Here is a 26,338-nt window from a genome sequence, read left to right on the forward strand (position 1 = left end):
GTTCAGTTTCTTTGCCAATACCTCTGTCCGAGCAGACGCTTCCAGGAGTTGCAGTTGTCACTAACCTCTGTGCAGTGTAGTATAAAGTGGACTGTGTATGGAAATAAGTTTAAAATGTTTACAATTTTGTATATATTATATATATAAAAAATATCTTTTGAGAGAACAATCTGTGATTCTGTATTTTCGGTGTCTGTGTAACCAACTGCAACTTATTTTCAATAAAGAGCTAAAAATGAATAGAAAAAAAAAATATTTGGTAATAACTTTATTGAATCAGGTGAGCACAAGGAACAAGGAAACTGCAACATCAGGCCCCAGAGATGCAGCAGCTCGAGGGAACTCCCAGCAGCACCTCCCAGGGAACTCAGAGCTGCTGATGGAGAAGTAACTGAAACCCAAGGGAAGACAAGATGCTCCTGCAGGGAAGACATTTCACTCCCTGAACTTTACAAACCGAAGGGATGGGATGGGGAGAGTTGCTGACTGGAAGTGGTGGCAGCACCCAGCCCCCTCAGGGGCAGGAACAGGGACTGCCAGGGGCTCCTGCACCCAAGTCACCCTCCCCAGCCCCTTCTGGGCCAAACCCAACGTGCACAGGTGGTCAGAACAGTCTTAAATATTCAAGAAAAGAAACCCAAAGCACTTTGCAGCCTGAGAGCAAGCAAAAATAACACATGTAAGGCAAGGAAGAGTGGCTGTAGGCAGGAGTAGCTCTTGGGTAATACTCTGAGCTCGATTTCATAGAAATGATGATGCTAGAAAAGCTGTGTTTCATCACTACAAATTACATAAATTAATGTCAGCTTTATTCCTACACGTTAGAAATAACTAAACCTGGAGATGGGAGAGAATCAGACACTGAACTACAGCCAGGGGGGGACTCCTGGCACTCCATCACCTCAGAGCTGCTGCTGGAGGAGTCACTTCAGAGGAGGAAGAGATCCCTCCTCTTCCTCTGAGGTGGAATTTGGGGGTGCCAAGGAACAGGAGCAAAGCTACGCCGGCCCGGTGGTACCGAGGGAGGTGCAGGTGTCAGACTACTGTAAACAGATAAATGCACTTAAAGGCACTGCAGAAAACATGGTCAGTAATCAGCAGCATTTAATGTCCCAGGATGCTGTTGGGAGCTCCCACCAGTAATACATCCAAGAAATTAGAAACATGGCAGTCATTAAATAAAATTCCCGTGTGCTTTACGGAGAGTAAAGCTTTAATGCTGTTACTGTACATGCAGGGCTACAAAATCAGCTTCTTGAAAGAACTTTACAGAAAAGGTCAGAGGCAACTTCAAATCTTGCACAGATCGGCCCGATTCTTCAAGCAGCAGAATTGACTCTGTTTGCAGAAAGGGAAACTCTGCAGCCCAGTGTGTGCAACCCTCCTGGTCACACACCCCAGTGAGCAGCACTCTCTTGCACCTTTTTTACCCCTGACTAGTGTGATCTTCACTGAAATAGCACAAAAAAAAAATCAGAATGTCATAAGGGAAGCCACCTCCGTTCATTTCAGTGATCCATAAACTTCCCCCACCCCCAAACCAGAAAGAAACCCCCAAACCAGAAGCTTATTCCCCTATTGTGTCCCCTGTCATTCTGCAGATCCAAAAGGATTCCCAGCTATTGCGTGTTCCAGGAGGAATGAGCCCTGCCTGCCCCCCCTGCAGCTCAGCCTAACCCTAGCCCAGATTTGGGAGCTCAGACAGTGGGTGGGGACGAGCTCTGGCACATTCCTGTGATCCCTTTGCCCAGGAGGGCTTCCCAAGTCACCTGCTCCTGTCTGCCTCAAGGGCACCAGCCCCCAGCTACTGCCAAACCTCGTTCCAAAGTGCACAGCCACAGCCAGAGCCTGGGTGGCGGCCCTGGGGAGAGCTAACTGATGATCCTGCTGATTGCCTGCAGCGAGGGGAACTCCTCATCCTCGATGTGCAAAGCTTTGTGGGTCACCACGTCCTGCTGGGTCAGCACCTGCCTGCACGTGGGGCAGATGTAGCAGTCGAGGTCGGCGGGGGAGTCCGTCTGCCAAACATTCTTTTTGTTCTTTTTGGGTTTGTTGGAGCTTTGTTTCTCCTTGATCCGGAAGTCGTTGTGAGCAGAGAGCAGTTCCTGCTGCTTGGCTGTGTCTGGCAGCAACACCAACAACTCCTTGAAAATCTTCTTGAAGTTTTCCCCCAGCAGTTCCCGGCAGCTTTTGTAATACTGAGCTGCAGAGATCAGCCCCTGCAGGGGACAGGGAAGGGCAAGAATCAGAGGAAAATGAATATTTATCTATTAAAAATCCCATTGGAATTCAGGCCTCCCTGAAAGGGAGGCTTTGGGAAGCCACTCACCTGCCTGAACTGCCCAGAATGAGTTTTGAATTTATTGAACTTGGACTCGTCGCTCTGAAGAAATTCTTTAATGGATTGTATGAGCTGGATGTTCCTCTGCTGGAAGTTCTCAGGTATCAAGTATGATCCGTGACAGGATTTTGTCCTGTGTTGGAAAAGACCAGAAGTGACCCTGACGCTGGTTTGTGTCACACAAAGATGTCCTGGGACATAAATCACAAGGCTGTTCTGGTTTAAAGCTGCATGTCTTTCCTCCACCCAGCTACACAAAAGCAGCACACAGCTGTCTTGTCAGGATAATAAAATATGGGATTTTCCTATCAGATTCCAGCTTTCCACAAACAGAATGTTTAAAATCCAAGTTTAACGTGGTCCTGACGAGCTGGGCGCACTCAAAAGACCTGAGCAAAGACCTCACTGTGAATAAACCAACAGATAATGCACGTTGTGTATGAAACTGACACAAAGTTTCATACAGAAACTTTTTCCTCCCCTTTTCCCAAAAACTCCTCTTTCTGTCCCAGAAGGAACCAGAGAGCAGCTCCTGCAAAGACCAGAGCAGTGAAGGTCACCAAGGAGAACAAGCCTCAGCACCTTGCTGTTGGGACTCCACAGAATCAACGGGAAGTACAGGAATATGTTGGAGCTGCAGATTCCCAAATAAATCTAGGACAGACCAAGGTCTGAGCAGCCAAAACATTGCACAGGTTTGCAGCACCTCAGACTTGTAACTACACAGGGCTGTTTTATGCAATTCTCCTGAATCCAACCCACAGCACCCTGGGACTTCCCAACGGGAACCTTCCCCCAGCATCCCCTTAGAGTCACCCCCTGTGTGCTGTCTGAAGCCCCAGTGACACGAGGGAGGTGTGAGGTGTCCCACAGCCCCTGGCAGGCCCTCGACTCACTCCTTCAGAGCTGTAGTGACGGGTTCAGAGATGGTGGAGGATGGGATGACAGCGAAGCCCGGCGGGGGTTTGCTGACAGGCACCGACAGGCCCGGAGGCGGAGGAGGGTTCTTCAACAGCACCACGGAGTTAAAGCCTGAGGGAAGCAGGGAAGGGGCAGGAATTAGAGCACCCACAGACCCCTGGCTAAAACCCACACCAGTGCCTGACACTCTCTGCAGAAGCACCAAGAAGAGTTTGCAGTGCAGACATCACTGTATTGGAGAAAACCTAAAAAAAAAAAAATCTTCAAGAAGCACTTGAGAGTGGCTAATGCTCCTCTACAGAGAAAGTGCTTTAATTATTCATTTACTTTCTCAATGGAAAATAATTTTGAAAGCTCGCTCCAAGTCACAATGAAAAACACTTTTGCATTATTAAAGTGAACACAAACCACGGGAGGAGGCAGCAGGCCCAGCCTGGCCTCTCCCAGCAGGAGCTGCACAAACAGCGGCGCCGGCGCCTCCCGACGCAATCCCACTGCCATGAAAACCACTCCAGGTCACGTTTGTTCCTGCCTCCCTGCTTTCACAAGGTCATGGCTAAAAGCACGGCAGGAAACCTCTGCCAGCACAGGAGGAAGTGAAGTGACAAGTGCCAGCAGGGACAGAACACAGCCAGATTCCCTTTGCCTGCAGCGGCTTCCAAGGCAGATCTTGGAGTACAACACACGGATGTGTCAGCCCTGGGGACAGGGAAAAACCAGCTCTGCATCCACAAGCCACTCACAGCGAGCAAACACCTCCAGCTGTGGGGCAGAGGTGATTCCTAGAGGACATTCCAGCCTCCCTGTGACACCCAGGCTACCTCTGCCTCCAGAGCCCAAGCTGGCAGCTGGTGGCAGAACCACACGAGAGCCAGGAGGAGTTTACACAACACATCCATGTGTTCTCTGGGCTCTCCCCAAGCAAAGCTGGCCATGCCCAGCAGTGCTTCACCATCCCTGGAAGTGTCCAAGGCCAGCCTGGAGCAACCTGGTCTAGTAGAAAGTGCCCCTGCCCACAGCAGGGAGTGGAATGAGATGATCTTTAAGATCCCTCCCACCCAAACCATTCCACGACTCTGAGCTTCATTCCCTGCTCACCTGGTGGCGGGGGCATCCTGGCTGATCCTGAGCTCCCAAGAGCTGGGAAGTCTTCCTGAGGTAAAGGGCATTTGTTAGTCACTGGGGGCTTTTTAAGGCCGGGGGGCTCTTTGGGTGCAGCACAGGCAGCTGATGGTTTCTCCGAGTGCCCGTTGACGAGGGCCGTGGCTCTGTCGGGGCCCCTGCAGGGCTGCTCTGCCTCCGGGGGCTTCTCTGCGGCTGGCCTGGGACATGGTGGCTCCTGGGGCGGGCGTGGGGATGACAGGCTCTGCTTCTCAACCCCCATCTTCTTTTTCTTGCCCACTTTTGTAAAAGTTTGTGAGGTAGAAGCTGCCAGCAAGGACGAGACGTCGAACATGGTCGGGGTGTTGCGGATCTCCTGGGTGGTCAGGCCACCGCTGCCGTCCTCGTCGTCTGATTCACAGAGTTTATTGCTCTTCTTGCTTCCTTTGGAGGTGTTCAAGGATGGTTTTTTGGCTGGCTGGTTGACACAGGGGCTGCTGATGGCTTTGACCACGTTTTTACTGGAACCATTGTTCCATGCAGATGTGATGTGAGTTACTGTCCTATTGGTGGGCTTCACCTTGGACACCAGGGCTGGGAAATCCTCCTCCTGGAAGGCTGCTTTCCTGGCAGTGGCTGTGTACATCAGAGACATCCCTGACGACATGGTGGGAGCTGCAGAGGAGGACAAGCTTGGGAAATCTTCTTCTTTAAGCTTAACCAGTGGTGGTTGGGCAGAGCTGTGGGGAAGGGAGAAGGTTGGAGTTACTGAGGCAGCAGAACCCCAAGGGACAGCACAAACCCACAGCTCTCCACCCCTCCTCAGATTGTCAATTAGGGTGACACAACAGGAGTTGGACTGGATGATCCCCATGGGTCCCTTCCAGCTGAGGATATTCTGTGATTCTATTCCATGATTTTAAGATCAAGCCAGGAGCTGAAGCAATGCCTGATGCTGCTCATGCTGGTGAGCAGCACAGAAACCGCTCCAGGCAGGAGGGGATGGGGCAGGGGAAACCCTGGAGGGATCAAATGATCTGGAAAATTATCTCCCCCAGAAATGCAGAACACATCAATCAGCTTCTACACGTGCTTTGTCCCTGCTGCAGCCCTGCAGACTCACCCTTGGAGAGGTCCTGCTGCAGAGCCGATTGCTGGAAAGTCGTCCTGGCTGAGCACTCCGTTAGCAGCTGCTTCTTTTGGAACAGGGACAGAAAGAGCAAAGACATTGTTTCCAACCCAAACACATTCATTCCAGAGCAGGGGCTATCAGTGGCCATGACAGCAGCACTACCAAGGCCTATTTTCAGCAGCTGATGATGTCATTAAGTGACATTCCAGAAGAACAATTTCAATCCATGCATCACTATTTCCTTCAATTAACTCTGTTGCCCATTATGTTGTGGCATTCAGGAAACTCATGATACTTTAAATGACTAAAACCTGGGTAAGGCAGAACTTTCTGAGGGAACCTTCCAGACACGGAGATGCCCTGCAGCTGCAGGACCTGTCCAACACTCACCTGGGACATCGTTTGAAGGCTTTGGCACACGTTTGGAGCCGAGCACGTCGAGATCCCTCAAATCCTCCTTTCTCCCCCTGCTGCTGCTGCCTTCCTCTTTGTCCTCCACCCTCTTCTTCTCTTCCTGCCGTTTGGCTGCCACAGATGCTCTGACTGCTGCTGCAACATCCCTGTCTTCTTCTTCCCTGCAGGACAGGGCAGACTCCCTTGGTCAAACAGCAAGGACATCGCTGCAGTGTCACCTCTGCGGTGCCAGCTCCGGTGACGTCCCTGATCTCGTGCTGCCACCTGCTGAGAAGCCCAAACCAGCCCCACCGCTCCAATCCACCCCAGCCAGGCAACATTTCCCCCCTGGATTTCCAAGTTCTGTGTGTGGGAATAACAATCCAGGCCAGAAGAAACCGGGCTGAACTGGGAGAGACAGTACCACGGACACAGGGGGCACCTGTCTCCCGTTCATTTCCAAATGTATGGAATCATTCTTGGAGGCCACAGGAGACTCTTTGAGGCATGGCTGGGCATGAACTCTCAACACATGCACGATCCACATGCGACACCAACAGAGGAGTGTTTTGGGATGGACTTTTTTCCCCAGTGGAATCACCAGTAATGAACCAGCTGCCCACCCAGTGAGAAAAAGAAGGAAATCAAATGTGCAGGATATAAAAAGCACTCGGGTCTGGTGTGGATGAAGAGACACAGAAATGCAAAGTTTCATTTCAGTACTTAACCCTCTTCCTTTTCCAAAGCACTCAGTCTGGCCACACAGAGAACTGTCAGTTCAATGAAAAGCATGGTCCTTAGAACAGGAATTTCACAACTACCCAGACCAAAAACTCTGTTAAACCTGCACAGACTTGTCACCTACTTCAGAAAATCCTATTTAGAGAAGTTTGCACAAAAACAGCTGTTGGAATTAACTCAGGGTTCTGAGTTTATTTAAAACCACAAGTTGAGGGTTACATTGTTTGTTTCCTGAGCTGAAACCTCACACAAAATAACTCCATGATGACCAACCATGTAGCCAGGACACAGGCTTGGATGGGAAGCTCTCAGCTAAGGATTCATCATGGAGGCCTCCAAATTTTGTATCACTTCCTTCCTCCTAATCCTCCAAAATATTGTGAATTGACAAGTAAAAGCCATGACTAAATGGGAGTAAAACTCCACACAAGGTTGTGCTACTCACCTCTTGTACCTCCAGCTGCCTCTCCTGTTCTGCTGGTTCCCTCGGCTGCTCAACCTGCCTGCCCTCCCTTGCCTGTTGAACCTGTCAACCTCCTCGTAGTCATCTCCACCTACAACACCTAAAACAGAGGGGAGGGATGATCACTCTCAGTTATTTCCCTAGTGTGGGCATCACACTGTGCCTGAAAAACGCAAAAATATACTGGTACAAATAAATTATCTTCATTTCTTGCTGATGACCAAGTCAGCAGTTCTCCTAAAATTACCTGTCCTCATTCAACCCACATACAGGGAAAAAATCCTACAACTCAGGCAGGAAGGGATGTCTGGATATCACCTGCTCCAGCCCTTTACTCAAAGCAAGGCCAGCTCTAAAACTACATCAGAGGGCTTTGTCTGGGCAAGTTCTGGTTATCCTCAAACTCTGCAACCCCTCAGGCTTACCTGTCCTCATTAAACCCACATACAGGGAAAAAATCCTACAACTCAGTCAGGAAGGGATGTCTGGATATCACCTGCTCCAGCCCTTTACTCAAAGCAAGGCCAGCTCTAAAACTACATCAGAGGGCTTTGTCTGGGCAAGTTCTGGTTATCCTCAAACTCTGCAACCCCTCAGGCTGGAGAGGCCTTCTCAAACTCTGCAACCCCTCAGGTTGGAGAGGCCTTCTCAAACTCTGCAACCTCTCAGGCTGGAGAGGCCTTCTCAGTCTACAAGCTCTTGGTGCTGTTCCAGGACTTGTCTACCTTCTTTGGGAAGAATTTCCTCATGGCTATGAAATATCACCAGGTGTTCTTGAAAACTCTTAGAGAACAAGAGCCATAGAATGGCTTGGGTGGTGGGAGGACCTTAAAGAACACCTTGTTCCTGAGCAGGGACACCTTCCAGCAGAGCAGGCTGCTTCAAACCCTGTCCAACTGTGGGCACTTCCAGGGAGGACAAGGACACCTTCCAGCAAAGCAGGCTGCTCCAAACCCTGTCCTACTCTGGGCACTTCCAGGGAGGACAAGGACACCTTCCAGCAGAGCAGGCTGCTCCAAGCCTTGTCCAACTGTGGGCACTTTCAGGGAAGACAAAGACACTTTCAACCAGAGCAGGCTGCTCCAAACCCTCTCCAACCTGGACACTTTCAGGGAAGACAAAGACACCTTCTAGCAGAGCAGGCTGCTCCAAACCCTGTCCAACTCTGGGCGCTTCCAGGGAGGACATGAACACTTTCCACCAGAGCAGGCTGCTCCAAACCCTCTCCAACCTGGACACTTTCAGGGAAGACAAAGACACCTTCTAGCAGAGCAGGCTGCTCCAAGCCCTGTCCAACCTGGGCGCTTCCAGGGAGGACATGGAGACTTTCAACCAGAGCAGGCTGCTCCAAGCTCTGTCCAACCTGGGTGCTTCCAGGGAGGACATGGACACTTTCTACCACGCCAGGCTGCTCCTGTCCACCCCGGGCGCTTCCAGGGACGGAGCAGCCGCGGCTGTGCCTCCCCACCCTGCCCGGAGCCCCCCGTGCCCAGCTGACCGTCGTTCCTGCGCGGGTGCCGGGGGGCGTAGGTGAACTGCAGGTCGATGTGGCGGTTCTGGCGCGCCTCGGCGCGGCTCTTGCTGTGGCAGGCGCTCTTGTGGGCCTTGTAGTCGATCTCGGTGCGGAAGGCGTGCGTGAACTGCTCCGAGCTGCAGCGGCCCTCCTCGCACAGGAAGTGCTTCTCCCTGAAGTGCTCCCGCAGGTATTCGTAGTCACTGGGAAGGGAAAACACGGAGCTGAGCCTTCCCACTCTCTGACACAGACGCTCCTACAAGGGTCACGCCTTCAGTTTGAGCTTTCATATTTCCAGATTCTGGACTGCCCTGGTACATTCTGGACTTCACATAAAGTGTCAGCAGTTCTCCTCACAGCTCAGTCACACAGAACAATCCTTTGCCAGCCCCAGAACCAAGGACACCGCTGCAGCTTCAGCCCCAGAAAGTGCAAACAGCAGGGAATTGAGGAGAGCAGTCTGGGAGGATGGGACTGCATCACCTGAGCTGGAATTGGACAATGAACCCCAAGGTGGAAATGGACCAAAACTGATAAAAGTGTGAAAACTCCTGACCCATTGTCCAACCTGGGGGTAGCCACAGCCAGGCTCTTGTTCTGCCCAGGGTGTATCCTTTGAGGATTTTAATAAATCCCTGCTTTATTCCTTTAGCTCTGCCCAGCTCTGCTCCAGACAGCCTCTCAAGGCATCAAGGGGAGGTGAGGACAAGCCCTGGTGGTTCATTTGTCCTTATCCCAGGGATGTCCTCCAGCTGACACCGATTCTGTAGGGCCAACACACTCCTGGATGCACCACCCAGATGTCAAACCAAACCCAAAGAGAGCTGACCCCTCCCAAGCTGCTCTTCTGATGGCACATGGCTACTCTTGCAGGCTTCAGTGAGGACAAACCCTGGTGGCTGGTTTGTCCTTATTCCCTGGGAAGTTTTCCAGCTGATCCTGTACAGCAAACACATGATCCAGGTGTTAAACCAAACCCACTGATGCTCAGCACATCCAAATGTGCACAAAACAAAAAAGTTACCTCTATTTCCCTTGCACACAAACCTTGGAGCAACAGGATCAAGGAATCACGGAATTAAGGCTGGAAAAGACCTTTAAGACCATCAGCCAGCACCACCACTATGTTCACCACTAAGCTGTGGCCCCAGGTGTCACATCCTCAAGGTTTTAAACACTTCCAAGGATAGTGACTCCACCATTTCCCTGGCTAACCTCTTCCAGTGCCTGACAACCCTTTCCATGAAGGAATTTTTCCCAATATCCAGGCTAAACCTCCCCTGATGCAACTTAAGAACACTTCCTCTCATCCTGTCCCCCATTAGAGGTAACACACCAGACAGTTACTGTCAGCCTGCAAAACTAAATGTATTTAATGAAGAAAATTTTAAAGCATGAACTAGACCCAACGTGAATATTTTTGCTACTTATTTAAGGAATTTCAGCTAACCTGCTGCCACTCCTCCACTCTGCTTTCAAACACTACTTACCCCCTAAATTCAAAGGGCACCTGAAGAACTTTACTCCAAAATTTAAGATAAAAAAAAGGAAATTTAAGCCAGAAAAAGGAAATTTAAGCCAGAAAAAGGAAATTTAAGCCAGAAAAAGGACTCATATCAATAATAACTGCTTGCCTGTAGTACTCCTGAGCCCCCTCAGAGTCACAGAAGTGGCAGAAGTAGTGATCCCTGCGCAGGTGCTTCAGCAGCTCGTCGTTGTCCAGGTAGCGCTCGTCGCAGAACTTGCAGAGGGGGTGGCCCCGGTGGGAGGTGTCATCAGGGTCCCCATGGATCCTGTGCCGGGCCAGGTCCTTCCTGGAATACCATTTCCTCTCGTAGGTGAAGATCTGGAGGGCAGGTATTGTGTTAATACATTGGCATTTATAGATTTGTGTTTATAGATTTCCTACGGACACAGAGCCAAACAGAACAAGCCGGGCTGTGTCCAACTTCTCCATCTGTAGGGGTGGAAGATTTGCTTCAAAAAGATGCAGTTTGACTACCAACACCTAAAATTTTTGGTGGACAGGAAGTAAAATTCAATTGATGGATTCAAATCAAACCTAACTTGCATTTCTCTGAACACTGGGAATGAATTTAATTCACTTTTTTCCCTTTGGAATCTTTTTTATGCTGTAATGAGTTTAAATTATAATCTCTGGAATGGAAAAAGCCTAACTATGTATTTATAAACAAACAGTATTTTGCATTCTCAAATTTAGAAACCCCAAGAGAGCTGTTTTACCTTCCTCTCACAGCAACCACCCCAAACAGCTGCACACAGAGGATCTACTTCAGTGAACAACCTGTGTATCACAAGCCAGCCCTCTGTCCCCACTACCTCGTGAGCTGTTTTGGTAGGAAGGGTCCTGGAGATGCCAAAAAGATCAACCCAGCCTTGAGAACAGAATATCCTTTATTTCTGGCCTAGATAATTTCCCTGACTGGGAAATTGCTCTGGGAGAAGGTTTGTTTGGCTTTGCCAAGGCTGATGGACTGAAGCTGCCACAAGTTTAAGAGTTTCTTTTCAGTGGGTATGAGTAACATGGGATTTTTTTTCTTTGCAATAAAAATCTCTACAGTATTCTGAAATTAAAAAGCAATAGTTTTAATATTGTTTGTGAGAGAAAATGGCAGTCAAGTTCCCTCAGTGCTGGCTATGTACCCTGAGCATGAAGCACCTCACCAGAGCTCAAAGGACACCAGAAACCAAAGGAGGTCCTGCCCTCCTTTCCCACTTCCCTTCAATCAGCTCCAGGAATTCCAAGACCACAGGAAACACTCAGCTCAGTTCCCAAACTTATTAGGGTTCATTTAGGTCAACCTGCTCACTCCTGGATCCCATCCCTTTTGGCACAAACTCCAGTTCACCTGGCACAAACCAACCGTGGCACCAGCACCGTGGGGTTTAATTTAAAACCTGGAGAACCTCCAGGTCCTCTTCATTAATCAGTTTATGGAAGGAGAAAGGCTTAAAATAAAGCAACTGGCCTCACTGCAGGAAGAGGGAACTTAAATACATCCTTGCTGTTCTGCCTTCCCAACTTCCCAGGATCTCCTGGAGGTCATGGAGGGAAACTCCCTCCTTCCCACACATCCAAGCAGAGGCCCTGCTCACCTTTAGGTGTTTAACACAGAGTTTGCAGCAGAAGAGCTCGTGCTGCTTCCTCATGTGCTGTTCCAGGTCTGCAAAGGTGTTGAAGGGCTTTGCATCCGGGCACAAGGAGCATTCGTGCTGCAGCAGCTTCCTGAGGGATGAGAGAGATTCCCAAAAATGACCCAACTCCATCTCAGCACCCCGACACCTTCAGCAAAACACAAATGTTCCATCCCTGGCAGAAGGCTCCAGCTTTAAGGCTGCCCCTGCAATCTGCAGCGAGGGTTGTGACCTGCTTATTGCAAGAACTGCTTATTGCAAGAATGCTGCTGGATGGCAGGAACAGGATGGAACCAAACTACACCGAGGTTCCACCTGCTGGAGAAGAGCTGAGCCATGGAGTAGGAACCACAGTGCCACTGCAAAACTGAGCAAACTGAAACAAACCCTTCCCCTGCAAGAGATTCCTGCAACATTCACATCCAGTTCCAGTACACTTCCCACTGTCAGAAACTGAGGAATATGGGAAGGAGAGATAAATTGAAATTAAGGAATTGTATTAGGAAAGGAGGGAAAAAACCCCACCCAAAACCCCACCACACAATGGCTCCCAGGAAGAGCTGAGCACTGGTCTCACTGGGAGAACTCCTACTCTCTCATTCCCATGAATATCAAGCCATGTAAAACTGTAAATGTCCCAAAGTTACATTCTCAGCCCAAAACAGGGTGAATATAATGCCCAATTCTCCAAGGCAAAGGTTCCACTGCCTGTATGCATCATTTCCACTCCTCTTTCCATTACCTCAAATCCTCCCAATTAAGATTGTTATGAAAAATATTTGTAGAGCACGATGCTAATGCCACGTTTTTATTCTGCACTGGTTTTTCCACTTCACCTTTTTTCTCTCCCATTCAGAATTAAGATCTTTGTGTGAAGACAATGCTACTCTTCATGCAATACTTGGCACACCTTGGTTTGGTTAGCCCTTATTCAGCACAGAAGTAATTACAGTTACAACAGTAATTAAGTCTTTATCAATTTCCACAGCAGCCGCGCAAGGAACGGGAAGGTTTTCATCAAGTTTGCTGCTGTTAAAGACTCCAAAAATGACTTTTATTGCGAGAGCAAAGCTTCTGCCTTGCGTCGGCGAATGCAACACCGCAGCCCCAGGAGCTGCTGAGCGCTCAGCGCCCTGCTCCGGGCTGTCACCTGGCCAAAAACACCTGCACGGCAGGCGACTCAGGCTGTCACCTGGCCAAAAACCCCTGCACGGCAGGCGACTCAGGCTGTCACCTGGCCAAAAACCCCTGCACGGCAGGCGACTCAGGCTGTCACCTGGCCAAAAACACCTGCACGGCAGGCGACTCAGGCTGTCACCTGGCCAAAAACACCTGCACGGCAGGCGACTCAGAGCTCCCCGAACGCCAGGGAAGCAGAGCGCTTCCTGCCACGTGCTCGGGGACATTCCAGGGAGGAGCCAGCGCTCACCTGTACAGCGCGTACACCTCGGCGTCCGTGAAATAAATGTCGTATTTCTTCTCATGCTGCAGCTGCTGCAGGGCTATGGAGGAGAAGGACGGCAGCTTCCTCCCGAACACCACCTGCGGGAACAGCAGCGGGGTGGGCATTGCAGGCAGGAACGAGCCCTGGGAGCTGCCCACAGCCCCGTGCCAGCCCCAGCTGGCACAGCCCCCGGGCACTGTCCCCTGCTGCCAGCAGGGCCGCAGGACATCTTATCAAGCCGCCAGGGAAACGTGGATTGGCTCAGCCTGGCCTCTGGAGTTTGGACGGCGTTAGGAAACGCTGCTGGTGTGTTTTGCTCCCACAGCTGTTCCCAGAGTAAATATCCTCGAGCAGCACAACCCCTTCCACAGCCAATGCCTGCCAGGAGCCCTGCCCTCGGCTCCTCCCCGTCTCCTGGGGGATCACACGGGGACCTGGAGTCTCCAAGTGACAAGTGACTCAATGTCTAAGGCTGGCAGGGAAACCACTGTTTGGTCTTCCCTTAACTCCCAGGAAAGCGAGGAGCTGAACACCCAGCACCTCCCGAATTACCTGTACCACACACCCCTCTCTGGGCACCTCCTGGCTCCCAGCTGTCCCCCCGGGCTTGGAGCACTGCAGCTCCCACCTCCAGCACACATTCCCAGCCCGGCAATTGCTGCGGGAACAGCTGGAGATAACAACCCCAGCCCAGAAAGGCTGAGACATAAATGCAGTAAGGAATTTCAGTTCTTACACCAAAAGCTACATCAGAAATCTAGAAGTAGATGCCCAGGGAAGCTGTGGCTGCCCCGGATCCCTGGCAGTGCCCAAGGCGAGCTTGGAAGGGGCTTGGAACACCCAAGGAAAGTGGAAGGTGTCCCTGCCATGGCAGGGGTGGCACTGGGTGGGCTTTAAGGTCCCTTGCATCCAAACCACTCCAGGATTTTACGATTCCACGATCCCCCCTAAGAGCTGCTGCCTCCTGGAGCAGGGAGCTCCATTCTCTGCTGCCAGAGCGAGCCCTGCTGACTTCACACCATAAACATTCGCTCCAACTCCATTTTCTTCACGTTTGGTTTCCCACTCACCCAGGCGGCGGCGGCACCCCCGGGAGCGGGGCAGAGGGCGGATAACCCGGGCCGTCCGTCCCCGCCGGTCCCACCCAGCCCGGTCCCCGTCCGCCCCTGCCCGGCCCAGGCCCCCCCAGCCCCGGGCCCGGCCTCACCTGCCGCAGCTCCTCCCGGCACACGGCGCAGTAGCGGACACCGCAGAGCGCCCGCATCCGCACGGAGCAGCGGTAGCAGATGGGGTGCTCGCAGCGGCCCAGGGCCACCACGTCCAGCTCCCCGCAGCACAGCACGCACGGCCCCTCCGCCGGGCCCGGCCCCGCGCCGGCCATGGCGGCCATGGCGGCCTCGGCCCCGCGCCGCCCCGCCCGCACCACTGAGCGCGGGCTAGAGCGCCGCCCCACCATAGAGATGCACGCTCACACAGCGCTCACCGGCCATAGAGCTCCGCCCAGAGCGCCGTCGCGCTGCCGGAACTGGTTTCCCCCCCGCCCACGGCTACAGCGCCACCCCACTGATGTCACGGCGCGGTCCTCCAGCGGCCGGCCATAGAGACGCAGCGCGGTGACCATAGAGACGTGCGGGGCGGAGCGCCCCCGGCTGCGCCGCTCTGGCTGCCGCTCGGTGGTGGCTCTGAGGGGTAGGAGGACTCCGGGGGTGCTCGGTGGTCCCGGACACGTTTGGGGTCCCCAAGTCCTTCCTGGCTGTGGGGACCTGGGGACCTCAGACTCTGCACGTCAGTCTGTGAGGACATGAGGGACCCGAGGCAGCTCCTGGTGCCTCAGTCTGTGAGGACACGAGGGACCCGGGCTGGTCCTGGTGCCTCAGTCTGTGGGGACATGAGGGGCCCCGGGCTGCTCCTGGTACCTTTGGATGTGGGGACATGAGGGACCCGGGCTGATCCTGGTGCCTCAGTCTGTGAGGACATGAGGGACCCCGGGCTGGTCCTGGTGCCTCAGTCTGTGGGGACATGAGGGACCCGGGCTGCTCCTGGTGCCTCAGTCTGTGGGGACATGAGGGACCCGGGCTGCTCCTGGTGCCTCAGTCTGTGGGGACATGAGGGACCCGAGCTGCTCCTGGTACCTCAATGTGTGGGGACATGAGGGACCCCGGGCTGCTCCTGGTACCTCAGTCTGTGGGGACATGAGGGAGCTGAGCCCATTCCCGCTGCCGGTGGATGTGGATTTTCCCCAGACAAACACCACCCCTGGGGTGCCAACAGACCCTCCATGGATTCATCAGATCGCCAGCTTGATTTACTTTTAAATTTTATAACCCAACCGTGCATTTTCCCAAGTAAACCGGGGATGACTGGGGAAATAAAAGCGTTAAAAACGTACTGGAAACACTGCAGACACTGAGATTTTACATCCACTAGAGCAGGAGCACAAAGGAGCTCAGTTGGGGATGAATAAACTTTTATTTGCTGCAGGGGGTGAGTCCCACACGGTTCCCCCTGTCAGAGGCAACCCAGGTGTGAAAAACGCCAATCCCTTGTTTTTAGAATTTTAAAAGCTGAATAGTAATAAAATGGTTATAAAAATACTAATATAATTAGAGTAATAAAAATGTGGACAATTAGGATTAGGAGAATACAAGACAATAAAAACAAAGAGTTACAGACTATCTGGGTACCTCTTTCTGGGCAAAATAAGCCCGAAAAAGGACACACGTTAACAGAGGATTAACCCTTAAAAGAATAGTCTATTGCATATTTATATATCTCATACATGATTCAAAATTGAAGGTGTTTCTGCTTAATGTCTGCTTTCCCCCTTCATCTTGTAAATCAATTTTCTTGGCTTCTCGAAGTCTGAGTTTTCCCGAAAAGGAGGCAATAATTATTCTCTTGGGATCTTGGTGTCTTGTTGCTGTTGTCTCTGCAAAGAATTTCTGGATTATCTTATCCATTCCTTGAGCTAGTTACAAAAAGTATCTTACATCACATAATTTCTATTTTAATATTATGCTATAGCCTAAAAGCTATATTTACCACACTACTTCAAAAGATTAATACAGCACTACTAAGAAAAGATTAATACAATGTAACTTTCCAACATAACACATATAGTATTAATTTCAATATTTGCGAAGAGCCAATCATCTAATATGCATTTTTCACAGATGGGAACTGCGGCTGCTTGGACAGGAGAGGGTGCTCCAGGAGCAGGGAAAAAATGCTTCAACAGCAGCCATGTTCCTCTGGAAGTGGGGAAAAAAGAAAAGAGGGAAAAAAAAAGGATAAAATCTTGTTTGGCGACAGCACGATATGCATTTTTCACAGATGGGAACTGCGGCTGCTTGGACAGGAGAGGGTGCTCCAGGAGCAGGGAAAAAATGCTTCAACAGCAGCCATGTTCCTCTGGAAGTGGGGAAAAAGAAAAGAGGGAAAAAAATGGATAAAATCTTGTTTGGCGACAGCACAGAGGAACACACAGGAAGTTTTTCAAAGTTTGCTGCCTGCCACCTTTTATTCCCCACGGATCCCTGCTAAGTGACCAGCGTAGGATAAATGAGTCATAAAACCTTGGAAGGGTTTGGGTTGGGAGGGACCTCAAAGCCCTCAGTGCCACCCCTGCCATGGGCAGGGACACTTCCCACTGTCCCTGGGTGTTTTTGGCTCCCTCCAGCCTGGTCCTGGACCCTCCCAGGGATCCAGCAGCAGCCACAGCTTCTCAGGGAATTCCATCCCAGCCCCTTCATCACCCTCACAGCCAGGAATTCCTTCCCGATATCGCATCCATCCCTGCCCTCTGGCAGTGGAAGCCATTCCCCCTTGTCCTGTCCCTCCAGTTCATTATGAAATTCCTACTGGATTCCTAGGGTCCTCCTGGAAGATCTGATTAGCACCTTTATGGTTCCTTTCTTTTCCCTGAATTCCTTGTCATTTGAGTCCAAAGTTGCTCTTCGTTTTCTTTGAGCCATAAACAATCATTTCAGGACAAAGCAACTCATCAAACAGATCATTAAAACATCCCATGATGCTCACCAGCCTCGGTTAATGACATCTGTGCCATCAAATAAATTAAGTAATAGCTTTGTTAAGTGTTTGGGAGCAGATAATGAAGGATTTGAACGATTTGGATCATTGGGTACAACAGGTAATATTTACTTTCTCCTAGAGAGCCCCATTTATCCCTCTCGAGCGTGGAGTGGGATAACACACACCTTGCTAATCAAGCCTGAAGTGTGTTTGGGTGGGGTTGTGTGGAATAATTAGGAATGACTGGTGATGCTGGCTGTAATTACTCCAGGAAATGTTCCCCGAATTAATGACACTGTTGAAAATGTTTTTGTGCCCCAACTGCATCACCCAATTTTGGAGAGCAATTAGCACGAAATGAGCTGGAGGCTGCTGGCAGTGATGTGCTGCCCTGAGTGTCACTTGGCTGGGGAGTGACACCGTGGCTCGGGATCATAAACACACCTGGGGAGCTGGGATGGAAAGGGACATTACTCACTGCCAGGACAATGGGACACGGGCACTCAGCAGGAGCTGGGACGTTTCAGAGTTCAGCTCTGGTTGGTGACATCTTCCCACCAGCCCAGGAGCAGCACGAAATGAGCTGGAGGCTGCTGCCCTGAGTGTCACTTGGCTGGGGAGTGACACCGTGGCTCGGGATCATAAACACACCTGGGGAGCTGGGATGGAAAGGGACATTACTCACTGCCAGGACAATGGGACACGGGCACTCAGCAGGAGCTGGGACGTTTCAGAGTTCAGCTCTGGTTGGTGACATCACTTCTCACCAGCCCAGGAGTGCCAAGGACCTGATCCAAAGCCCTGATCCTGCACAGTGTGTCCACAGCAGTGTGGTTTTCCCCCAGAAATATGTGGTGTTCCTGGTCCTGATGTGTGGTTTTCCCCCAGAAATATGTGGTGTTCCTGGTCCTGATGTGTGGTTTTCCCCCAGAAATATGTGGTGTTCCTGGTCCTGATGTGTGGTTTTCCCCCAGGAGCGTGTGGTGTTCCTGGTCCTGCTGTTCACCAGGCAGCCAGCAGCTCCCCAGCTGGGGCATTTTCTGCTTTTGGGATGATATTTGTTACAATCAGTGTCTTGGGGGAAAACTGCTGAAGATTCCGTGTCCCTTCACGGTGCGGGTGAACCTCCCCCAGCACTGACAGCTCCTGCCAGGTCAGATCCCATCCTCAGTTCTCAGATCCAGGGAGCTCATTTGGAGCAAAACCCACATTAGGACATCATGGAATGGCCTGGGCTGGAAGGAACCTTAAAGATCATCTGTGTTCCTTCCAGAGTTCCTTCTGGAGGCCAGATCCATCCCTGGTGATCCATCCACCATGGGATGACCCAGCCCAGCCCAGATCCCAGCCTGTGGCACATTGCCACTTTGTCAGAGTTGGGTGTCCTTAACTGCTGCCTCTTGCTCTTCCTCCACAGCACCGCAGGGAGCGGCTTGGAGCAGCCCATCCATGGCACCACAGCCTCAGGCTGCACCAGGGAACCTTCAGGCTGGATATTGGGAAAGCTCCCTCATGGAAAGGGCTGTCCAGCCCAGGGCAGTGTTGGAGTCCCCATCCCTGGATGTGGCACTTGGGGACACGAGTTTGTGGTGGCCTTGGCAGTGCTGGGAGCGTGGTTGGACTCAGTGGTGCTGGAGCTCTGTTCCAAGCTCAGTGATGCTGTGATTCCATGATTCCACATCCTGCTAACGCAGCTCTGCTGCTACCATGGCTTTTCCAGCAGCTGGACACATCTTTCCACAGCTGTAAAATGCCAAAATAAACCCTTTCTTTCCATTTTGACATCATCACACAAGATATTCCCACTCTCCTGGCATTCCCACCATCATCAAGCAGCACAAGGAATTGCTAAAAAGCCAACGTTGAAACCTTCAAACTTCACCAAATCTTGTTTTCAGCTCCTCATCCTTCTGGAGAACCATCCTGCTGCTGCCTGTGAGTCATGTGTTGAGATTAATTTATTTTGTGGTGCAGAGAGGTTTTTATAAGCCTGTTTGAAGGGATTGAATCATTCTTTGCTGATGATTTAAAGATGCTGGTTTATTTTTCTGGTGATTGCAAATTAAAGCTGAATCTTAGCACTGAGTGTGACCCCAAAATATAAAGAAATAAAATTTTATAGAATTAACTGGGTTCTAAACATCTTAGTTGGTGCTTAGTTCTGTGTGTTGGCAGGCAAGGAATGTTTCCTTCCCAAGAAAAAGGGTTAATATTGACACTTGGGATAGTTGATTTCCATGTTTACTCACTAAATATCCCATAACAACTGCAGGAAAAGTCCCTTCTCCAGTCATTTCATCAGCAATAAATACACTTGGGAATAATTGATCAGTCTGGAGATGAGCACAACAAACCCATTCCAGTCAGCAGAACCACAGCCCCGATATTTATAGTTCAGCACTGAGATCCTGTCCAAGTGTAGAACCAAAGGTTAAACCTTGGATTAATTCCCCATTCCCAGCTTGGTGCCGACATGGCTCATTTGCAGCCAAGGCTCTCAGTGCAGAAATGGGAAATTTGTCTTCATTTGATAAAGTTTCTGCTAAAAGTGATGATTTTCTCAGCGTTCTGTTTTAAGGAAAATAAGTGTCAGCCAGCCCCTGAGCAGTGGCTTCTCACAGGTACCTCATTGCGTGGAATCCTGGAATGGGTTGGGGTGGAAGGGACCTTAAAGCCCATCCAGTCCAATTCCAGCACCTTCCACTGTGCTCAGGGGCTCCAAGCCCCATCCAACCTGGCCGTGGGCACTGCCAGGGATCCAGGGGCAGCCACAGCTGCTCTGGGCACCGTCCCCATGCTCTGAGTCAAGAATTCCTTCCCAGTATCCCATCCAACCCAGCCCTCTGGCAGTGGGAAGCCATTCCCTTGTCCTGGCTCTCCAGGCCCTCGTCCAAAGTTGCACCAGGGGAGGTTCAGGTTGGATATTAGGGAAAATTTCTTCATGGAAAAGGTTTTCACGCCCTGTCAGAGGCTGCCCAGGGCACGGGTGGAGTCACCATCCCTGGACTGCTCAGTAAATGTGTGGATGTGGCACTTGGGGACATGGGTTAGGGGTGAACGAGGAGGGGGTGGGCTGATGGTTGGACATGGGGATCTTAGAGGACTTTTCCAACCTTAACCTCTGCAGATTTGCCTGAAGGCAGATTTATTCTCATCTATGCCCCTCTGAGCCCTCCAACCATCTCACACGTGTGCGCTGGAGAGCCTCAGCTAATTAAATTTCGGGAGAACAGGTGAGCTCTTGGGAGTGGTATGGGCTTTGATTAAGAGATCTCAGGACTGTCAAACCAAAGATTCATCTCCCAGCTCTTTCTCCTCACAGCAAACTCTGCAGAGCAGAGCCAAATTTACTCTGCACTTCACACATCTGGGTGTTAACTCTCCGGGATTGGGAGTTGGGAATTACTTCCAGGAGAAAGCCTGACTCATGGACTGGAGGGGGCTGAGGATCTGCTCACATTTCAGATAGCAGCCCATGACATCTTTTCCCCCTGCTCTTTTCCCTGCTTCTCAGAGTTTTTATCTTTGCTGCTTTCCTGAGGCAGCACTGTCATCCCACATCATGGGGAATTTCTCATCATGGCTCCTTGGTGGTGTTATGTCATACCCAAACCACTCTGTGACGCTGCTGCTGCAGCCCTTGATGTGTTTGAAGACTTTTGATCTTCTGCCAAGCACAGGAGAGGCAAAATACAGGGCAGGGTGGCTGATGGTGTCTCACAGTCCATCCTCTCACCCAAGAGGCCCCACCAGAGCTGGGCTCTCCAGCTGATGAGTCACCCCAGGAGTGAAGGGTCACTCCTGCAGCTTGCAGGATGATGGACAACTTCATTAAGCTGGAGGTGAGGACCCCTCGGTGGGTTTGGTGAGTGTGGACCTCTGTTTGGTTTTGGTCTCCCGTCAGTGATTCAGTGATTCCCTCTCTGCACCTGGGTTTGAAGCAGAAATAATTCCACTGACTCACCTGGGGCTTAGCTATTGTCTGTAAAGGGCTTTGAAATCCTAAAGGATCAATGCCTTGAGAGTGTGGGTGATTGTGGTGTGAGCTCAGCACAGAATCCAAGTGAGGGAACAACTTGGAGCAGCAGCTCCGTGAAGCTCTGCACAAGTATCACAAGTCTGTGGGATTTTTTCCTTACCTTTGTGCTAATGGATCCATTGTTTCGTGTAAAGGTTTCTCCTGCTCTTGTTCTATCCTGTGTGACATTTACAGTACTCTTTGTTCCATTAGCAAAGTAATTTGAGATAGTTTATTATCCTTTGGAGACTTCACTGCCTTCTGTTTAACTTCCACGTGACTGGACCCTGAAGACAAAACCTCTTGAAATAGTACGTGAGGCTAAAAATAGTGGGGAATGAGTTGCTTCTTAGGAGTCAAATAATTAATTTAGTGCACTTTAGCAAGATCTGCAACATTAGGAAACACCCCTTGTTGTTTCCTCTTTCTCTTCAGAGCCACCAAAGCCTGCAGCAGCTTTCTCAGGAGTCAAGGTGTGTTTTACCTCACAGCTTGAAACCGTAATTTGTTTGTAGCAACTGCAGCTCCTTTATTTCAGAGGAACAGACAAATAGCATTTAATCACGTTCTGAATCACCGGGGGCAGGAATTGCTCCGTGATCCGAGTTTGTTACACAAGGACACGCTCGAGATGCGAGAAAATGGCAAAGGTTGTTATTGCTGGGCCTTTCTGGTGTGCTGCCACCACAGCACCTGAGGGACGGGGGCTCTTTGGGTCCCCCTGGCTGAGTGCCTCATCCCAGCCCCACACAAACACTGTTCTGATTGCCCAGGAGCTCAGCAGTGGGATGGGTGTTGGAAAACGTCAGGATTTACTGAGCCACGTGTGTGGGAATGTCTTTTTCTTGCCATCAAGACTTTGCTCACTCCCAGGTTGAAGCAATGCAGGAGGCAGCAGGGATGTGAATCTGGGAAAGGAGGGGAAGTGCAGGAATTTGGTGTCTGGGCAGAGATGGAGCAGTGGGGAATCAGAGCAGTGATCTGGGCAGCAGGGTGTTCACACAAATGTGACAAAAATGTCACATTTCTGAGTGGGACCTGCAGTCCCAGCTCGCTCAGCTGCTGAGCTTCCAACCTGGTCTGAAAGCCACCTCCTCACAGCAGCACCAGCTGTGCTCTGCCTTGGGCCTGCCTGGTATGGCATGGGCAGCAAAACTCATCCCTTCTCCAACCTCCAACTCCAGTTTTGTGCCTCCAGCTGATTTCACAGCGGTGAAGCTGCTTTTGGCTTTGTGTCCATCTCTCCAAGGCCAACCTGCACAGGAAGGCAGAGCTGGGCAGTGGCCAGGTGAAGGCCACTTCACCTGGGGCAGGAGGCTCCAGTGGGGCAAACTTCCATTCCTTGGGTGGTCTTTGGCAGAGTGCTGAACACTCTGTGCCTCAGTTTCCCATCCTGAAAAGAAGCATGATCCCAATTAGCAGAGTTAGATGAGTTTGCAGAGTGCAGGAGGGCAGGCTCTGTTCCTCTTCATCCCAAGTGATGTCACCTCCATCCTCTCATACTCCCACAGGGACATGCTGGAGAGCCCAAATGGGCAAAAAATGTCATGAATAGAACAGGCATTAATGCCCAAGAGTGCAGAGGCCCCGCGGCCTCTCCGATTGCTTTGTTTTCCTGCTCGGCTGAGTTGCTAACCTTCCAATAAACACCAGAGTCATTATCATAAAAATGTGGAAAATGCTGTCATTAAACCCCACCGGTTTCACTTTCAAGTGCCTCTTTCTGGGACATCAAATTCATTTAGCTCATTCTCCAAAGCCACAAATCCTGAGTGGCTGCAGTAATGTGTGTGGTGGGAGGTGAGAGCACAGCAGGAATGAAATGGGGTGGAGAGGCTCTTCAGAGAGCTGGGCTGGGTTTACTGCAGGGGTGAAGATGTGCTGCCTCCAGTTGCTCACCCCTCTCTCCCCTCAGCCGTGGGGTCCCTCGGGATGTTTTCCAAAAAACCCCAGTTCATGCTCTGGAGCTGTGGTGGGAGCAGTGCAGAAATTGGAGGTACCCTCTGGAGAACCCGAGCATCCAGCAGGATGGGAGCTGCAGCAGAGCCTTTCTCTTACAAAAAGAGTGATTTTGTTTCAAAATAAAAGAAGAAAACCTTAAATCCTTTCAGCAGCAGAGCCATGTGATAAATCCCTAAGGTTAGGTTCCTCAGGGAAGCTGTGGCTGCCCCATCCCTGGAAGTGTTCAAGGTCAGGTTGGACAGGGCTTGGAGCAACCTGGGACAGTGGAAGATGTCCCTGCCCACAGCAGGGGGTGGGACTGGATGGACTTTAAGGTCACTTCCAACTCAAACCACTCCAGGATTCTGTGATTCAATGATGATCCCATTCCCCTTCCCCTCAGCAAATATGAAATGACATCATTAAGGGTTCATCCAAGCACTGGGGAGGCTGAGCTGTGTCTGTGTGATTGGGAAATGTGATGCTGGAGCCAAAATCTGAGAGTTTAAATAAAAACATAAAAATGGGGTTTCCAAAAGGTCTTGGGGTCAGCTAGACCCTGCCCAAGGTCAATAAACACCTGAGGCTATGGAAATGACCTGAGAGACTGAAATCTCAAAATCCTGTGAGTCCGTACAAGACTTCCATAGGAACCAGGACTTGTTCAAAAGTTTTTTATCTCCCAAAAATAAGCAGGATTTTGCTCCTCTGGGGGAGTTCCTGGCACAAGCCCACCCTGGAGCAGCACGGTGCCATGTGCCCGCTGACGTGCTACGGTATTTGCGGAGCATCGGCTTCTGCGAGGGGAAGAAGAATCCTAAAATTATCTTTACTTACTTAGAATATAAATAGAAGACAAATTGCTTATCAGCTGTTTCGTTGGAAAGATATTTAAAAATACTTGGGAGAGGAAACGTGCACTGTGCTGGAGATCCGGAGCCGTGCTCTATCCCAAGGGTCTCGGCGCCTTGCGGACAGAGCTGCTGGCTGTCAGCAGGGATCATTCCTGGGAGGAAAGAGTTCAGTTCATGGAGAGTTTATCAGGGTGACAAGTTACCCAAGTCATGCCAAAAACACACAGAAAAGACACTTCAGGCAGATCCCTGGGAAGGAGAAAATCTTCCTTTCCTGGCTGGGAAGGTTGAGGCCACGTTGGAGTGTGGCTGCAGTGAAACAGGAGCTGCTAAACCTGCCTTTGTTTGGGCACAGGGCAGGTGCAGAACAAGCCAAGAGGAGCATCAGGTGCTTCTGAATGGATCCATCCCTCGTGGGGAGGAAGGAGTGTAATGGCTTTAGCTGGAGGGAGCGGAGCCCTGGAGGCAGCGCGTGTCCCGTGCCAGGTGAGCGGAGGATGCTCCGGGCTGCTCCATGAGCTGGGCTGTACCGCTGCCATTCATTAATGGCTCTATCAAACAGGAAAGTGCTGAGGCCTTCTAACGTGCAGAGCACTCAAGGGGTGACAAAAATAGCCCATCCAGCAGGGATTGGCTCAGAGCAAGACGGGAGCCGGCCGCATCCTTACTGTAAAGCTGGGCACTTCCAAGAACCCGAGCCGTGCCTGAGTTGGACTCTGCTCTGCTTCATTACAGGAACGAGCTGTGCCCTGCACAGACGTAACTTCCAGCATCCTCTCACGAAAGGCTGGATCCCCCTCCTGCCGACTGGGATTTGCATTCACTCCCAGCCTTCTCAGAAGTGGAAAATCGAGAGGCTCCATGCTGGCATTGCCCATCCCCGCATGCTCCCATCCCTGCCGGGCCAGGGGGCTGGCTCCTACAGGAGCAGGATGTTGCTTGGCTGAGATCCCACATTCTGAGGGGTCCCCAGCGTGGTTCTGTGCCCAGTGTGAGCCTGGAAAAACATCCCCCAGAGTGAAGGGGCACAGAACACCAACAACTCCTGGGCTGATAGAGAAAGTTTCCACTGAGAACTTGTGCTTGTTGGGTGGCAGAAGAGGGGTCTGGATGGTGAAGGATGGGGGATCCAAACCAAACCATTCCATAATTCTAAAACGCTGAGATTAAAATTAATCTCTGTGTGGTCTGAAAGAAACCCCAGAAATTATTTAGTCCTAGTTCAGCATATAAAGCCAAGAACTTCCCTAATAAACAGGAGGAACTGGAATTGCTCTCTGATGAGCATAAACTTGACCTGCTTGGTTTCATTAGGGAATCTGGGGTGGGGGGGTGAAATCAGCTGACTGCAAAGGCAGAATTGATTTTAGAAGAACTGAATATTTAAGAAGAACTGAGTGGCAGAAGAGGAGGGCAAGCAGCCTGGCAAACCCACTGGAACACGGAGGATGCTCACGGGTGCCTGGGATGCTCCAGGCTGCTGGAAATGCCCAGAGGATGCTCGAGGCCACGGGGACGATGCTGAAGGCTACAGGGAGGATGCTCACGGGTTGCTCTGGGTTTCAGGGGGATGCTCAGAGGATAATCGGGGCCATGGGGAGGATGCTGAAGGCAACAAGGGGGATGCTCACGGTTTGCTCTGGGTTTCAGGGGGATGCTCAGAGGATACTCGGGGCCATGGAGAGGATGCTGAAGGCAGCAAGCGGGATGCTCACGGATGCGCGGGATGCTGCGGGTTGCAGGGAGACGCTCGGGGATGCTCAGAGGATGCTGGGGGCCATGGGGAGGGTGCGGGCATCCCGGAGGGGGGGGCTGCCGGGGCGGAGCCGCGGGGCCCCTCCCGACGGCGCTATAAACCGGCGGGGCTCGGGCGCGGGGCAGCCGTCGCTGGGGTGCCCGGGGCCGGGCACAGCCCTGCCCGCACCGTGCCCTGCGCCATGGCGAGGGGACAGCTGTCGGGGGGCACCTGGGGGGCCCTGGTGCTGCTGGGGCTGATGCTGCCGGCCGCCCCGGCGGGCGCCTGGTACAAGCACGTCGCCAGCCCCCGGTACCACACGGTGGGTCGCGCCTCGGGGCTGCTGATGGGGGTCCGCCGCTCTCCCTACCTCTGGCGGCGGGAGCTGCCGGCCGAGCCCTCCCGGCACCCCGAGACCCCCACCGGGGACAGCTCCCCCGGCAGCCCGGGCAGCCCCGCCGGGGAGAGCCCCCCGGCCGCCGCCCCGGCCCCTCCGCCTCCCGGCCCCGGCCGCCTCCTGCAGCGCCTGCTCCGGCGGGGCTGGGGCTGGGGC

General features: G+C 51.7%; 2 protein-coding genes across 3 annotated transcripts in view; one reads left to right on the top strand and one right to left on the bottom strand.

The window, feature by feature from the left end:
* Nucleotides 1–253: 253 nt before the first annotated feature.
* Nucleotides 254–14,647, bottom strand: ZNF598 (zinc finger protein 598, E3 ubiquitin ligase). 2 transcript variants are annotated; one of them, XM_041401778.1, is made up of 12 exons: nucleotides 14,413–14,647; nucleotides 13,191–13,303; nucleotides 11,723–11,852; nucleotides 10,240–10,451; nucleotides 8,591–8,808; nucleotides 7,075–7,192; nucleotides 5,886–6,070; nucleotides 5,487–5,556; nucleotides 4,361–5,103; nucleotides 3,238–3,373; nucleotides 2,330–2,474; nucleotides 254–2,219 (listed from the first exon to the last, which is right to left on the bottom strand). In XM_041401778.1, exons 1-12 carry the CDS (start codon nucleotides 14,593–14,595, stop codon nucleotides 1,872–1,874), a joined length of 2,601 nt encoding a protein of 866 aa, XP_041257712.1. In that variant the 5' UTR covers nucleotides 14,596–14,647; the 3' UTR covers nucleotides 254–1,871. The 2 variants fall into 2 exon arrangements, with proteins under 2 accessions (XP_041257712.1, XP_041257711.1); XM_041401777.1 differs by having other exon boundaries at nucleotides 5,487–5,559; nucleotides 14,413–14,646.
* Nucleotides 14,648–25,953: 11,306 nt separating this feature from the next.
* The window catches only part of NPW (neuropeptide W), a 1,724-nt gene continuing 1,339 nt past the window's right edge, over nucleotides 25,954–26,338 (top strand). Inside the window, exon 1 of the mRNA XM_041401600.1 lies at nucleotides 25,954–26,337. Within this exon, the coding sequence (XP_041257534.1) occupies nucleotides 25,988–26,337 (350 nt within the window). The 5' untranslated portion in view covers nucleotides 25,954–25,987. The remainder of the gene's footprint in view (nucleotide 26,338) is intronic.

Source organism: Onychostruthus taczanowskii, unplaced genomic scaffold, assembly GCF_017590055.1.
Source record: "Onychostruthus taczanowskii isolate IOZ18803 unplaced genomic scaffold, ASM1759005v1 scaffold19, whole genome shotgun sequence".
Lineage (NCBI taxonomy): Eukaryota > Metazoa > Chordata > Aves > Passeriformes > Passeridae > Onychostruthus > Onychostruthus taczanowskii.